We start from the raw sequence: 13,643 nt of genomic DNA on the forward strand, positions 1-13,643 counted from the left end.
ATAAGGGCCTCATCAGCCTTTTTAGAGAACAATGTTTGCTGCTCTTCCACTTTAGTCGAGAGCCCCCTCAAGTGACGCTCTTGTCGCTGCTGGTGGTTCAATAGCTCGCCCATTCGAGGCTGATAAAACTGCACGTCCAGCCGCCCTTTGCGTGGCCAGTGAACGCGCAACCTCTCCTCTAGAATCATCGAGGAGCTCGTATGGCGTTCATCTCGCGCGGCTTCCGTTTGTGTCGAAGTTGCTACTGCGTCTGAATCGTACTTCGATAGAATTGAGTATCGGAAGGTGGCAAGCATAGTTTCAATAGTGTCGCTCGGGACGCTCAGAACAAGAAATTCCGTTTGGACTTTTTCGAGCACAAAACACTGCAATGATCGTGAAGTACCAGGTTCAGTCTCGGCAGAGTCACTTTCTTCGTTCTGATGGTTATGTTCGTCTTCACGGGGCTCCTTCGGTTCACTGCTCGATTCGTCAGGTAATTGTTGATCTCCACCTTCGTCTTCACTCTGAGCTAGGATGTCATGGGCAAGTGACGCAAGGGAGAGTACGATTATCAGCTCCAAGCCTGACCCTGCTCGGAAAACTTCATCTTCGGATGAAGGGAGCTCTGGTTCAGCAGCGACAAGCAGAGAATCTGCAACTGTTGAGTCGTCCGCCAATGTTTCGTGAGCAACTGGGTTTAGTACATCTTCAATATGCTGTGCGCTGAGGAAGTGGTCCAAGTTAAGTGCTTCAGCACTTTCAGGTTGATGCAGGTACTTTAGCCCGAAGAAGTCGCAGAGGCGTTCAAGATAAACTGATCTTTGGCTGGCAATTGCGACTACATTATTGTCCGCCGCCAAAGACACTCGTTTGTCATAAGCCCGATACTCTCCTTCGATGTGCATTAGGAGATCTGATGTTCGCTGAAATTCATCACGCAGAACACTGTCATTGGGAGAGTGTCGAAGACGCGCGCAGCTTTGCACAAACTTTGTCTCGAGATCTGCTAGAGTCTCCTCGTCATTTTCTTTAAGAGTGTCAAGGAGGTCCATCACGCTCAAGTTCACATACTGAACTTTGTCGGCACTTTCCTCCATGCACAACACTACCTGGAGGAAAAACTTCGCCAGCTTCTCGACGTGCTCGTGTAGTAGAGCGCTCTGTTGCTCCATTCTTTTACCCATTTCCTCAACGAACAAGCGGCTTTCTTGTTGCCGTGTTTCGATCACGTTGTCACATTCGCGGGAGATCACCTCGTCGACAGTACAGTTAGCGTGCTGTTGCAACAGGAGCTGGTGTGCGATAAACTGCAGGTGCTGCTGCCAGGGTATACCCAACTCGGATGCATACACCAGCGTCCCAAGACGGCGTTGCACCTTTCGGATCCCTTGGAGATCGACGGCACTGCTACTAGTTTGCGGTCCATCATTTGTCTTGCTTTTAGTAGCTGACGTCGCGCCAACCATCGCAGAACTCTTCCTCGAGCTCTTGGGACTCACTGGGGCAATCGAAGGAGAACGAGAAGCAGTCTTTTCGCTGGAAGCTGATGAATTTACCGGACTCATACTACCTGTGCGTTTGAGTGGTGATAAAGGCGAATCTTCAGTAGCTGGAAGAGATCCAGACTCCCGGATAATAGTGTCCAACTGAACCATGATATCTTCCAGCTCCCCTTTGAAACTGTCGCTCATTTCATCAAGATTTATCAGCATCGATATTTGCGTCTGTAGAGAGGGTAACAGAGACATAATCTCCCCCTTGCTAGCCTTGCGTATCTTCTCGAGTGTTGCTTGTACTGCTTTCCGCTCGGCTTCCTTGCCTTGCTTTTCCATTACGCTTTCCAAAGGTAAAGCGCTGAGGAGAATTCCTACTGAGCCCGCCACCGGTTCCAGGTTTGCGCTGTAAATGAGGTCTGCGACGCATAACTGCTTTGCAAGCGTATCTATCTCCGTCTTCAAACCACCGGCTGCACGGAAAAAGTCCTCCATCGAGTTGTCACCAAGCAAAGACGCTAGAGTTTTCTTAGCCTCTTCAATCGCTCCTTCTTTCGCCATGGCCCCAAAACCATGGAGCTCCAGGCGAAGGGCTTCTCGCAATGCTTTTGCGGCGTCGCCTTTGGACTCGTGCATCCCCCTCAAGTCTGAGAAGAACGATTGGTTTTTCTCTTCTTCGAATTGCTGCGTAGCATTGAGCTCATCCAGAATATTTTTCGCTTGTTCCGAACTAAGAGTGGCTCCAGCATCATTCAATCGCTTGAGAGCCGCAAGACGCTGCTCGATGTGAACCTTTTCCTGAAAGACACGAATTTGCTGAAGTACATGTTGTCTCTCTTCGGGGTCTGTGAAGAGAGGCGAATCGAGAATGGCTTGAAACTTCACGATGGCATCTTCGTGCCGTAAGTGACGCCACCGAATCTGGCCCTGTTCCCAGGCAAGTCGGGCTGTCAAGAACACGTCTACATTTGATGTCCCCATCCTGGCAACTAGGTCTGCATACACTCTGCGATTGGAGATCACAACGGTGTTCACCTCGTAGGCCTCTGCTTCAATTAAGCGTTCAACTTCGGGCGGTAACGCGTGTGCTGTCTCCATCAGTACAAAGGTTAGGCGCTGCAATTCGACCCGCACGCGATGGATTCGAGTTTGCTCGATCTCATCCAGCCGGGCAGCAAACCGAGTGATTTCGTCCGTTCTTCGCTGGCAAACGGCCTCAAGCTCCCTCCACATAGCCAGGATGCTGTCGTTGTCGGATGTCAGCAACAATTCGTTGTTCACTAAAGCAGCTTGTGCCTCTTGGATACCTGCATCGATAGCCGCCAGGAGTTCCTTCACAGCATCAGCCGCTCGGATGATCGCAACTTCCACGTCCTCGCTGATCGCTTTCACCTCCTCCCCGTACTGCATCAGCGCCTCCATGTGACGACCGCGACGACGAACATCGTTGAGTTCAATCTGGCTCGGGCCCTCCTGACGTTGGTGAGCGCCTTGGGTATCCTCGGCACCTACGATGAAGTAGTCGTCTTCCAGCTGCCGAACCTCCGACACCAGCCGCGCCTCCTCGTTACACGGAGGTAGTGCCTCGAGCGCGATCCGATTCCGCGCCTGCGCTTGCTTCGAATCCTCTTCGCCCTCCACCAGCGCCTTCTGCTGCTCCTCCTTCAAATAGAACGACGCGGAGCGCGCCTTCTTCTGGTTGAGAACATTCAGGAGCTGCACCTCTGCCCGAGACTTGAGCGCCATGGCCGCTGCTTCCGACGACATGGCCGCTGGCGCGAAAGCGGAAGAGTCCCTGGGCCTGTTGCCTGTAACGGACACCGCGACCGAAAAAATACTTTACGTGCAAAGGGCTAACTGCGTTTTTGTTACCGACATCGGTCTCTACTGAGCGCTGGGAATTAACTCGTCCACCACGACGACAAGCCCAGGCCGTCCTCGTCGATCGTTCCCTGCGCATCGACAGCGACGCAGCGGTTAGATACGCCACAGCAGCAGCAGAAACAACAACAGACCGACAGATCGGTCGGCTGCACCCACCAGGATGTGTATGGCCGACGGCGTGGGGTCGTTGTCCGACAGGTCCACGCTCGACGACCGCCGGCGAGCCAGCGACTGGCGCATGTCGCCGGCGTTGACCTCCTTCTCCGCCTTGTCCGTGGCCTCGGTCGTCGTGGCTTGAATACCTGGCGCCGGCCAGACACGACGTCGTTAGTCCCTGGGTCGCCCACTCCCTGAGGTCGACCGCAATCCTACCCTTGGCCGTCTTGGTCACCCGCGTGAAGTTGATGTTGGTCACGCGGAAGCGGATCTCCTCGTGCAGGTCCATGTAGAATTTCTCTGCGAGCGCCAGCACACACAGCCGTCAGTATGTCGAGCCCCACACAGCAGCGTATTATCCGTGTCCCCACCTTGTCCCTCCGAGTACTTCCACACCCAGAGCCGCTCCGCGGTGTCACTGCCCAGCGCAACGAGAGCAAGCGAGTGAGTGAGTGAGTGAGTATTCTCGTTTGCCTCAATCGCCAGCCAGTCGCTCACAAGTAGGACGGGGTCTGCAGCGCGTAGGACGGGATGATGATGTCCTGCACGAAGTCCATGGACACGCGGATGTGCTCCTCCGTGCAGCTCACGATGCGGCCCTTGAGCACCTCCCCCACGAACGGGCGGAACACCACCAGGCGGAACTCCACCTGCGAGTGCGACGTGCCGTCCGACGGGTGCACGAACGCGTCGCCGATGCTCACGAAGTCGTAGAGCGTGATGCAGAGCCCCACGTCCGCGATGACCTTGTTGGCGTACTTGCGGTCGATCTCCTCCACCAGCACCTGCGTGTAGTCGGCGTCGAACAGCTCCGGCGCCACGGGAATCACGTCCGAGACGCGCGTCAGCACGAACATGGCTGCTGCTGCTGCCTACTGCCGCTTGCTGCTGCCTACTGCTGCTGGTGGCGGTGGTGCTGCTGCTTATCAGGGCTGCAACGTTTGACTGGAGCTGGTGGCTGCACGGTTTCCATACAGAATATTTTGCAAGTGTACCAAATTGGAAGCGGTCAAATATGATACAGATAATCCTGTCCTAACTGATAATCTCCGACACTATGTATGTATTGTGGGTTCTAGACAAAATTTCCGAATCGGCCGAGCGCAATCGTCCAAGCAACCGCCCACCTATCTAATTTCACATGCAATCTAAGAGGCTTGCTTGTCATGCAGCCAGCACAGTCGTTCTTCACAGCAGAAGCACACAGATTAGCAAGATGGAGACAGACACTGCTGGCACCTCAAGCTACATATCACCAGGAAGGAGGGCTGGGCGGACGCCTGAGAGATCGTCAATGCAGTACCCCCGCACACGAGTCTCCCCGTACCCACAACGTGTTCGGACTCCCGTCCGGCTCTCTCCTAGCGTTCCCTCGCAGCAAGCTCGCTCTCCTAGCATTCCCTTGCAACCCGCTCACTCTCCTCTTCGATACTCACCCACGGAACATAATCCTGAGGAGCAGCAGCAGAAGCTGACCCTGGTGGTCCAGCCAATTGTGAAGTCGACAATTGGGCAGCGCGATTTCTCTGGTGTGACGCTTGATGGCATTACCGTGAGCGGGGTCTCGTTTAGTGAGATCATCACGTCGCTTTTTGAGCAGCTTCGCGCTCAAACCAAAGGTCGGGCCGTGAAGACCGACGACATGTGGTCGCTGCAGCCCGCCGTCGTCGAAGAATGGCCAAGATTGATGCAGTTTCGGTTTAAGCGCCATGGCGTCGAGAGTACCAAGTCTGAGGAGGCATGGGCCCTGTAACAGGGTTACACGCACAAGTGGCTGCAAGCCACTTGTGAATTTAACAGATAGGTTATCTGTTAAAAGTTTTGAATACTTCCTCACCTTGGTGTAAGACACACCAATGGATACATTGAAGTGGACCACCACAATGAGTGGTCCACACATACCCAAAGATCCTATTGGTAGAAAGCAGCATCTTTCTACCAATCAGAGACATGCATATTAGCGGGGCTCTGACAGCCAGCCGCTGTCAACCCTTTCATAGATGATAAACAGTTTTTAGCAGATTTTAGAGGAAGATCAATTTACAAGCAATACAGTTCTCATTTTACCTAATCTAAGTCACTTGGAATCCTTTCTTACTTAACCCCTTAGTTCCCGGATTAGTTACGAGGTGTAAACTTTTTCCTGTCCCATATACTAACGTATAAGAATTTGTATGGGCCTAGCTGTCGCAGCAGCTATGCCACCGGGATAGTACAGGGTTTGTTGCGGATAAAGATTTGACAGATCCAACATAATAGGCTTTACGTAGGCTCAATTTTGGAAGGCTGTGTCTCATATGATGGCAAAGCCAACATAATAACTGTCCTGGCTATCGGGTAGCCCCATTTCTGAAATGTTGCACACGATTAGTGTGCTGACTTGAGATCTATAGCCCAATGAAAAGAAAGTAAAAAGAAGTTTCAATTGATTGCATCCTGGTCTGTACCGAATACCTAGACAGACAGTTCTTCATATCCGTGCTCACTGCCATGCGCCGCATCCGAAATCGATCCTCCGTCGCCGCCACTCTCGTCCACTGCACTCTCCAAAGCTCGACGGCGACGTTTCTTTCCGGGGCGAGATGGTGGCGGGCGGTTACGGATTTTGTGCTCTAGCAGCAGGTGCCGTGGGATAGCGTCCCCATTGTCCGAGTCACCATGCCAGATGTGATAACATGTCTTCTCCTTCCCCTCTCGCACTACATTGCAAAGGTATGTACTTCATATAGCATCAGTGTCAGAAGGTTGTCCAAAAAACTATCACACAGACATAGAGTAACTCACCGTCGATTGCCCGTTGAGCATTCGGGACAGAAGTATTTCGTGTACTTCCTCGGTTGCGCCTTGAAGAGTGCACACACCTTACATGAGCGTTGGCGGCGCTTGAGGCCCTGGTCATTGTCGACAGTGTCGGGGTTCTCCTCCAGGCAGTGGCCGTCTGCTGAGTATGCAGCCTCCGCAACTGCAGATGTATTTCGCACTGGCGAACCTGTTGTCCTCTCCTGGGCGCAAGTTGCGTTCTACAAACAAACCCATCAACATAAGCAACAGTTATGTTGGAACAAGACAATCCACTAGCAGTCTGATGTTGTCTTTGTCAACATACTACGTACCTCAATTTCAGCGTACGCCTCCGGTGAATTTATCGCCAGCAGTTGCTCCAGCAGCGTCTCGAAGAAGGCGAAGTGCTTGGCAGGTATCTTGATGTTCACTTTTCGGTGATGCCGGAATACAATAAACGCATTCCTCACCAGCGCCATGTCGAGTAGTCCTAGAAATAGCCCCTTGTAGTACTTGCGCGTCTTGTAGCACAGCTGCACACTGTACTTCTGCATCCGGAGCTGGTCGTGGATGTCAACACCGCCCATCCAGCGGTGGTAGTCAGGAACCAACTCCGGAGCAGGAACACTCCGCATTTCTCCATCGACCCGGCGCACTACAACAAATACAACACTCGGCATTAGCACCACTATGAGAATAAGCAAACCTCGTATGATGTACTTACTCACGGTTCCTGTCTTTCGACTGCCTCCACTCGACAAGAGATGAACCGGGGTGCGGTCCATCCACATCGCCGCTGTTAGCTGCGGGAAGTACTTGTTCTGCGCGATTTTGATGGTGCCTTGTGGTGGTACCATCATCTTCTTTTTGTTCACGGTCTTGTAGTCTTTCGTAGTGATCACGCCCTTGGCGTAACCTGCGCGGTCTGTCCGTATTGTCCCCGTAATGTACATCCGCCGATGCATCAGCTGTAATGCCAGCTTCACGGACGTATAAAACCGATCCGTCACAACCAAACGCCACGGCGACGTGGGAGATGGTGGGCACAGCGCGTTCATGTTCCTAAGCACTGCCGCTTCACCGGTATTGTTGTCTTTTGGAACCGGCATCTGGAGGTGTGTGTGGTATCGGGAAATGAAGCCGATGCCAAAACCCAAAGGCGGGACGAGGGACGAAGAAGACTCGTGGCGCCGGCGTTAACTGGCAAGTCACAACCCATCGCCAGTCAGTGGACTAAACTCCCTGATCGCTGATTGGCCTAAATAGGCCGGTGAAGATGACTCGTCGACGGTCCCAAGTCAAGAGCGGGCGGTTGCAGCTCGCTAAGTGCGGGGTGAACCTACTGGCAAGATCCGAACTTATGAGTCATCGGCGCCTGTCCCGAGTCGTCGGTGGCGTTTCAGCGGCCGTTTGAGTCGTCGGTAACGCCGCCACGTCGCAGAGAAAGCGCCGAAGAGTCGTGAGTTACAACTGGCGGTCCAAAACGGACGCGTTTATACTTGATATTTGTATTGATCGATAGGAAACTTAAGAGAAGACAAGATAAGCCTTCGGGCAACAATAACAGAACAGCTTTTCCTCCCAACCACGCAAGGGCGACACCGGTGCCTGCAGTGAACGACCTGCAGCTCAAGGTAAACCTGGTAGGTAGGATTATGACTGTCGGTGGGCACATCTACTAGTGTAGCGTGTGTTCATCCCTGGCAGGACCAAGAGTTAGTGGCCGGTGTATTGGTAGCGACGAGTCGTCGCCAGGAACTGGAGGAGCGAGAGCGCACTCCATTTATTTCTTCCCGCCGGAGTATAGCTCCGGCACCCTCGTATCACGTCGTAAAAGGCCGGGACCCTTCCTTCTGAGGGCCTGCGAGGTATATTTTGTGTGTGAGAGCGTGCTAGCCTTTGCTCGTGGCTAGTGACGCTGAGTCTTCCGTCGGTCGACTAGCGGAAGCTCGGTACACAGGGGAAACATCAACCCGGTGCAAGGGAAAGTTCCTGGGCCTTCAGGTTCTAACCCTAACAAGCCCATTGAGTCTTCGGTGACTTGGTGGGTGTTGTTGGTGGGGAAAGTGTGCAATATATAATTTAGCGCGTGTTCCTACACGATAACTGGTGCCGCGACCCGGGATTGGTGTGACCTTCTGTGTTTCGTGCTACTGTAGGTCGATCGACTTTACGAGCAACCAAGAAGAAGAACAAGAATAAGAAAAAGAAGAAAAAAAGACGAAGAAAGAAGAAGATGGCGAAAGGATCACGTTCAGCGGTACCAGCAACTCCAATGAAGACTGGTGGAACGCGTGGCGACGACTCGACTGCGGCCCTGATCACGCCGCACCTCGACCCGATTGCTGAGCGGACCGTCAGCTTCGACGACTCGATGACTGGATCCGACGCCAAGGACGAAGAAATGGATGAAGACTACGACGATTACCTGGAGGAGAAGGCGCCTGCGCCAGCGGTGGTGACACCCAAGACTCCGGAAGATGCAGTGCTGTCTGCGGGACGCAGTGCGGGCACGCGTTCGTTGTCGCGAAACCTCGCGGTTGAGCTTGACGATGACACGCGTTCCGTGACGCGCAACCTCGCGGATGAACTGGATGATGTGGATGGCCCAGGGCCAGCGTATGACGACTTGGAAGACTTGGAAGACTTTGAAGACGCCGCCGACGACTCGAGGTCACCGGTCCTGACGACTCAAGTGACCGAGCAAACCTCCGGTAACCGGCCGCCACTCAACGGTGACACGCCGGCGGCCAACAAGGTTCTCGGTCGACTTTACGAAGAGATGAAGAAGAGCGACTGGGGTGAGCTATTCGAGCCAACGATGACTCGCCAAGCGGTTTGGGCCGATTTGTGTCACGAGTTGGCTCGCCCAGTGAGTTCCATAACAATCGAACAAGTGGTGAAGGAAACCGAGCGATTCGTGAAAGCATTGGGGCTTCGGCCTCTAGAGCACCCCTCACCGTCGACTCTGGAGTATTGGGTGCCGGCCGAAGCGGGCGCGGAGCTCTGGAAATGGAAGAAACGACTCCGCACAGCCTTCGGCGTGAACTCGTTCACTCTGGACGACTCGCGGAAGACTCGTGCGGCTCGTGAAGTGGTCGACCTGGCTAGCGTGCCGCTGCCGACGACTCCGAAGAGGGCAATCCGCGAAAACCCCAGCCGAAAACCCACCGGAGGGGTGTTTAGCGCGTCAGGAGAGCGATCCCCGTACTTTCAAGACTCCCACATGGTGACTCCACCAACTACGGGCTACTCAGACCGCGCTGGGCGTACCACCGATGACTCAAAATCGGCCAGGGGCACGAAAAGCAGCTCAGGACGGAGCAGGATCCGCCGCAGCGGGCCCACCGACGACTCGTCGGACGAAGAAGTGGACTTTACCGGCGATGGAGGAGCGCAGATGGGCGAATACCTGCGCCAAATCCGTGAGGTGATCGAATCCAAGTTGCTTAACGCGACTCCGAGGATCGAGGTGGCAACGCATCGCCCACTGGGGCAGATCAAGGCGTTCTCGGGCACCAGGAACAAGAGCGAGAACTCGATGCAATGGCTTCGCGCCTTTGTCTACGAGATGAAAGGAACGCGAGCATCGCCCAACGAATGGTGCATGCCCTTCGAGCTGAGTCTTCGGGACGGCGCTCTACATTGGTACCGACAACTGCCCAAGAAGACCAAGCGAACGTGGAGCCTCTTAAGCGAAGCTTTCATCAAGTACTATTGCTCCCAGTTCAGCCAGTCAGCGGAGACTCGCTACTACTCAGCCAAGCGCGAAGACAAGGAACATGTTTGCGACTACCTAAACCGGCTCAATGGCTACGCCAGGAACGCTGGAATTCGGTTTGAGAGCAACGGCCGCAAAGCACGCGACCACGTCAAGCGGTTCCTCGAGACTTGCGGCGACCGAGGACTCGAACGGCGCCTGTGCCACCTGCGCATCTCAGACATACATGAGTTGGAAGAGATGATCCAAGAGATACTGAAGATTGACGAGCGTAGTTCGTCCCGCGAGTCGTCGCTGCCTCACTCTCGAACTCGGGATGCCTCCCGACGACGTGACGACAGACGTCGCGATGACTCGCGCCGCCACGAGCGCTCGGAAGACGCTCGCCGACGTGATGACCGGCGCCGCGACGACTCGCGGGATGCTTACAACCGTCGCGACCGACGCGAACGAGATTATGAGCGTCGTCGCGACGACTCACGCAATATGCCTCGCGTGAGCCTGGCTGAAGCATCTGTCGCCGACATCGTCGCCGAACTTCATGGACGGGACACGCGGGACACGCGGAGCGAGCTGCAGCAACAACGCCACATATATGATGGCGACAGCAACAGCGAAGATGGAAGTGAGCACGGCAGCGACGACTCACAACGTTGCGGCGAAGACTGGGGTGATAGCTATTCGTCAGACGGAAGCGACCACTACCTTGCGGCAGCCAATGACAACGAACGACGAGTCGCCGCTGAAGGCACGTACGCCCGGTCCGCCAACCGACAACCCTGGGGTGACTCAGCGGGGCGCAGCCAAGGCCGGGACAATCGGCTCCAGAACCGCGGTCACCGCGACGAGAAACCTCGCCAGTATGGGCCGTGCGCAGCCTGCGGGGGCCTCTATCACTCGGCGCACTACTGCCGACGTCGGTGCAAGCTGTGCAAACAAGTGCACGACGCCGGAAAATGTGATGTGTTCCAGGAAATCACCAAGATCATCAAGTCCAAAGTGGACAAGAAAGACCTCACACCCGAGCTCCAAGAACTCCTGTTTTCGGACCATTTAAACTAGGCAGCCCGCCAACTACGACTGGGTTGGTCCCAATCGGGCTGCCACAGTTAGCCGAGCCCTGTAACGGGGTTACACGTACAAGTGGCTGCAAGCCACTTGTGAATTTAACAGATAGGTTATCTGTTAAACGTTTTGGATACTTCCTCACATTGGTGTAAGACACACCGATGGATACATTGAAGTGGACCACCACAGTGAGTGGTCCACACATACCCAAAAGATCCTATTGGTAGAAAGCAGCATCTTTCTACCAATCAGAGACATGCATATTAGCGGGGCTCTGACAGCCAGCCGCTGCCAACCCTTTCATAGATGATAAACAGTTTTAGCAGCTTTTAGAGGAAGATCAATTTACAAACAATACAGTTCTCATTTTACCTAATCTAAGTCACTTGGGATCCTTTCTTACTTAACTTATATTTGTGTATTCAAATATAATTAACCTAAGTAATTACTAAGTACTTACGCTTCCTCATACACGTTGCGCAACGTGTAAGCTAAAGTAGTGAGTCAAGTTAGACCCACTACACCTGGTAGCACTTTGTAGTCCGTCCAACGACCGACTGCTTGACGTTCGTACGCGGTGTACGAACGCGGAGCCGAGAACCACATGAGCACGGAGGTGCCCATGGAGAGCTCCAACACGCCTGCAACGCATGTTGCACGCGCTGACTGCCCCCACCTGTCTGACCCAGAGTGGAGGCCCTCCAACGACTGTCCACAGTCATTGGAGAAGCGGCGATGGCTACAATGCTGCGTACGCTATCGCCGACGGAGCAACATGGTGTTGCTCTGGGATTCATCATGAAGGAGCAGCGTGACGCTGCTTCTCAGTGACGGCGTCGTCAGGGACGACACCGCGTGCTCAACCATTAAAGTTGAGCGTAAGCAATTACGTGGGAAGAGAGGGCGAGCCTCTCCTCCGATGGCTTGTCGAACTCGACACAGCCATAGCGGCTCGACGCATCGTCGACCCGCTGTCGAAGGTCGCGTTCGCCATGTCCTGCCTTGGCGGACGCGCAAGGAGTTGGGCGTATGGACGCCGACTCTCCGATCCTACGTGCTTCAGCACGTACGAAGTGTTCAAAGAGGAGCTCAAACAAGCGTTTGAGCCCCCGCAAACGAGTTCCGGTCGAGGGCGGAGTTCCTCGACCTTCAGCAGGGTAAGCATGACGTCCATGCTTACGCACAGCGCGCACGATATTTGGTATCAAATATCGTGACTAACTCGATTGACGAGGCGACCAAGGTCGTCACGTTCATGAAGGGGCTTAGAGATGGGCCTGTGAAGACCTATCTCTTCCGAGAGTACCCGAGTACTCTCGAAGCTGCAATCACTCTTGCCATGCAAGAAGAGTTTAGCCTGCGGCAGGCTAAACTCCATGTAAACGTACCGAGGCCGCAACCGCGCCCGGTAGCGAGGACGGGAGGTCCAGAACCAATGGACCTCTCGAGCGCAACAACTGCTGGTTACCAGCAGCAGGGAGGTAACGTGCGATGCTTCCGTTGCGGAAGGATCGGTCACTTTGCACGGGAGTGCACAGCTCCCATGCCCCCTGGAGGTGGCCGTCGTGGCGATGCTAGGCATCGCCGCGGACCAACAAAAACGCGAACATCCAGTAGGCGCGGGGCGCCCTACTGGTAATGCAGTCGCGCGTGCCGACATCGGGCACGCGACACTGAGGACTGCAGCCCCAGTGAGACCAACTCACTGTAAGAAACAAGATGACAGGCCGAACCTAGTCATCTTGAGGTTTACTCGAAGAGAGCGAGTGACTCTCTTCGAGCTTTGGTAGACTCAGGCGCGTCGAACAACTTTGTTCGACTACGAAGCCTGTCGAGACTTGACTTCGAGGAGGCAGATACACCTCGAAGTCTTCTGGAGGTACGACTGGCAACAGGTGCCATCGTGAAGACCGAGAAGCGCGTCGTGAACGTGCGCTTCTCGTACAAACAACGAGTGTTTGTCGAACACTTTATCGTCCTGGACCTGGACGATAAGTTCGACGTGGTAATGGGCATGCCGTGGCTTGCACGGCATGATCCGGTGATAGACTGGAAGAAGCGCACGCTCGTGCGCTTCGGACGCGATAGCGGAACAGAGAGCGATGGCCCTGTTACCGCAGCGCGCGCACCAGCAGGTGCGCGCGGCTCACCAGTCGAGACAGCGCTTTATGCTGCTGTCCCGGAGTGCCCAAGAAGTGCGCGAGGGCGCGCACAAGTGAGACCCACGTCGGCAATACTGCCGACGTCGGAAGAAAAAGATGTGTTGGTTCCGGGAACCAACACCCACGTTCAAGCGTGTAAGGGACAGTCCCTGACCCGAAGCGGTCAGGTCGACAACGACGCGTCGGCTCCGGGAGCCGACGCGCCCTCGGTCATGAGGGGGCTCCGCCAATGAATGGCGTCGAGGTGACGAAGGCGTGTCAACTCCGGGAGTTGACGCTGCAAACAGTGCGGACGGTTGCAAACGTACCGCACTGACGCAATTTGCATGCTGTCGTGCAGCCGGGCAGCACGACGAAGCGCCATGCGATCAAGCCGGGCTTGATATCGCGCGCCCG

At 54.7% G+C, this 13,643-nt stretch overlaps 2 protein-coding genes across 3 annotated transcripts; both read right to left on the reverse strand.

Annotated features, from left to right (window-relative positions):
* Positions 1 to 1,422: 1,422 nt before the first annotated feature.
* IUM83_05312 (DNA-directed RNA polymerase III subunit RPC8) lies at positions 1,423 to 3,242 on the reverse strand (the record flags this gene model as incomplete). 2 transcript variants are annotated; one of them, XM_067929443.1, is made up of 2 exons in its annotated part: positions 1,423 to 1,525; positions 1,630 to 3,242. In XM_067929443.1, the coding sequence occupies 2 exons, from the start codon at positions 3,240 to 3,242 to the stop codon at positions 1,423 to 1,425; spliced, it is 1,716 nt and encodes a 571-aa protein (XP_067799743.1). The 2 variants fall into 2 exon arrangements, with proteins under 2 accessions (XP_067799743.1, XP_067799744.1); XM_067929444.1 differs by lacking the exon at positions 1,423 to 1,525 and having other exon boundaries at positions 2,357 to 2,402; positions 2,479 to 3,242.
* Positions 3,243 to 3,376: 134 nt separating this feature from the next.
* IUM83_05313 (DNA-directed RNA polymerase) lies at positions 3,377 to 4,372 on the reverse strand (the record flags this gene model as incomplete). Its single annotated transcript, XM_067929445.1, has 5 exons — positions 3,377 to 3,427; positions 3,516 to 3,661; positions 3,732 to 3,815; positions 3,887 to 3,933; positions 4,014 to 4,372. 5 exons carry the CDS (start codon positions 4,370 to 4,372, stop codon positions 3,377 to 3,379), a joined length of 687 nt encoding a protein of 228 aa, XP_067799570.1.
* Between the last annotated feature and the right edge of the window lie 9,271 nt (positions 4,373 to 13,643).

Source organism: Phytophthora cinnamomi (assembly GCF_018691715.1).
Source record: "Phytophthora cinnamomi strain GKB4 chromosome Unknown Contig4, whole genome shotgun sequence".
Lineage (NCBI taxonomy): Eukaryota > Oomycota > Peronosporomycetes > Peronosporales > Peronosporaceae > Phytophthora > Phytophthora cinnamomi.